The sequence below is a fragment of the Gopherus flavomarginatus genome, chromosome 11, assembly GCF_025201925.1.
Source record: "Gopherus flavomarginatus isolate rGopFla2 chromosome 11, rGopFla2.mat.asm, whole genome shotgun sequence".
Lineage (NCBI taxonomy): Eukaryota > Metazoa > Chordata > Testudines > Testudinidae > Gopherus > Gopherus flavomarginatus.
The window spans coordinates 14,312,736-14,314,502 of record NC_066627.1 but is presented as its reverse complement, the minus strand read 5'-3'; the positions used below and the strand labels follow the sequence as shown (position 1 = coordinate 14,314,502).

At 48.4% G+C, this 1,767-nt stretch overlaps 1 protein-coding gene across 1 annotated transcript; it reads left to right on the top strand.

The window, feature by feature from the left end:
• Positions 1-822: 822 nt before the first annotated feature.
• On the top strand, positions 823-1,767 carry LOC127031198 (olfactory receptor 4Q2-like). The gene has a single exon (XM_050917964.1). It carries the CDS (start codon positions 823-825, stop codon positions 1,765-1,767), a length of 945 nt encoding a protein of 314 aa, XP_050773921.1.

The window sequence follows — 1,767 nt, the reverse complement described above, 5'->3', positions numbered from 1 at the left end:
CCTCTGTTTGCTGATATTGAATATAATCATGTCAAGATCCCCAGGCTCTACACAACCACCAACTTTCAATCTAGTAATTAGTCCACCTTTATTCTGCCTAATGAATTCCAAAATCAATTTACCCCATGCTGGGTGCAATATTTTTGTATTAGAAAATCATCATTTATAATTTTGAGAAATTCCAGTGATATTTAACTGGCTGCACAAGACCTCTCATGTACAACTCCCTGCTCAAAGTCCCCCATAGCGACACAGTTTTTCCTTCCACATAATTATGAGCAGGAACTTGTCCTGTTCTCTGATTTGATTTAGTGCTCTGTTACAGACTCCAACAATATCCCTGCCTCGCTTTGTTAGTTAGTGGGTTAATCTTGAATTCAAGATTCTGTGGTTCTGAATTATCAATACCTCAAAAACAAGTAATAGTGTCTTTAATGTGGAGTGACACCCTTACACCTCTTTCCCCTACTCAATACTTCCTGAACAGTTTATAACCAGTGATTGTAACATTCTATTCTTGTACATCATTCCACCAATAATGCCAATTACATCAAATTGCTTCTCAACTATGAGAATTTCCTGTTCCTCTCACTTATTGCCTGGACTCCTAGAAAATTGAAATATTCAAATAAAGTCTGAGGAAGCCACTCCGGATTGTGCCCATTGATTGCAACAGGAAGAAGGCAAAGTCTGAGGAAGCCACTCGGGATTGTGCCCATTGACTGCAAAAGGAGGAAGGCATGAGTAAAATCCTTTGAATTTATCTCTTTATTTCTCCTCAGGTCCCCCTCCAGGTCCCTCAGACTTGATTGCATAGGCCCAATGGAGCAGCTGTGGAGAAACCAGACTCCAGTGGAGGAGTTCCTCCTGGCAGCCCTTTCCCCGACTCCACAGTCCCAGGCCGCCTTGTTTGCTGTGTTCCTCTTGGTCTATGTCTCCACGCTGGTGGGTAATACCCTCATCATGGCAACGGTCAGCTCTGACCCCTGCCTCCGCACTCCTATGTATTTCCTGCTGGGCAACCTCTCCTTCCTGGACCTGTGCTACTCCACCGTCACTGCCCCCAAGATGCTGTTGGACTTCCTGTCTGAGAGAAGGAGTATTTCCTACCAGGCCTGCATGGCCCAGCTCTTCTTTCTGCACTTTGTGGGGGCAGCCGAGATGTTCCTGCTCACTGTCATGGCCTACGACCGCTACGTAGCCATCTTCAAGCCCCTCCACTACCACAGCATCATGAACCGGACCCTGTGCAGCTGGATTGTGGCGGCTTCCTGGGCGGGAGGGTTCATCCACTCCATGGTCCAGACCATCCTCACCATGCGGCTGCCCTTCTGCGGGCCCAACTGGGTGGACAACTTCTTCTGTGATGTCCCACCAGTGATCAAGCTGGCCTGCACCAACACCTATGTGGTGGAGCTGCTCATGGTCTCCAACAGTGGGCTGATCTCCATCAGCTGCTTCGTTATCCTGGTAGCCTCTTACACCACCATCTTGGTGAGAATTCGCTCCCCTGAAGGGCGGCGCAAGGCGCTATCCACCTGTGCCTCACACCTGACTGTGGTGACCTTATTCTTCGGGCCATGCATCTTCATCTATGCCCGGCCCTTCTCCATCTTCTCAGTGGACAAACTGGTCTCAGTCCTGTACAACATCATCACCCCCATGCTCAACCCCTTGATCTACACGCTCAGGAACAAAGAAGTGAAGTCAGCCATGAGGAGACTGAGGACAAAAGGCATTACTTCCAGGGGGAAGGTAACAGTCTGA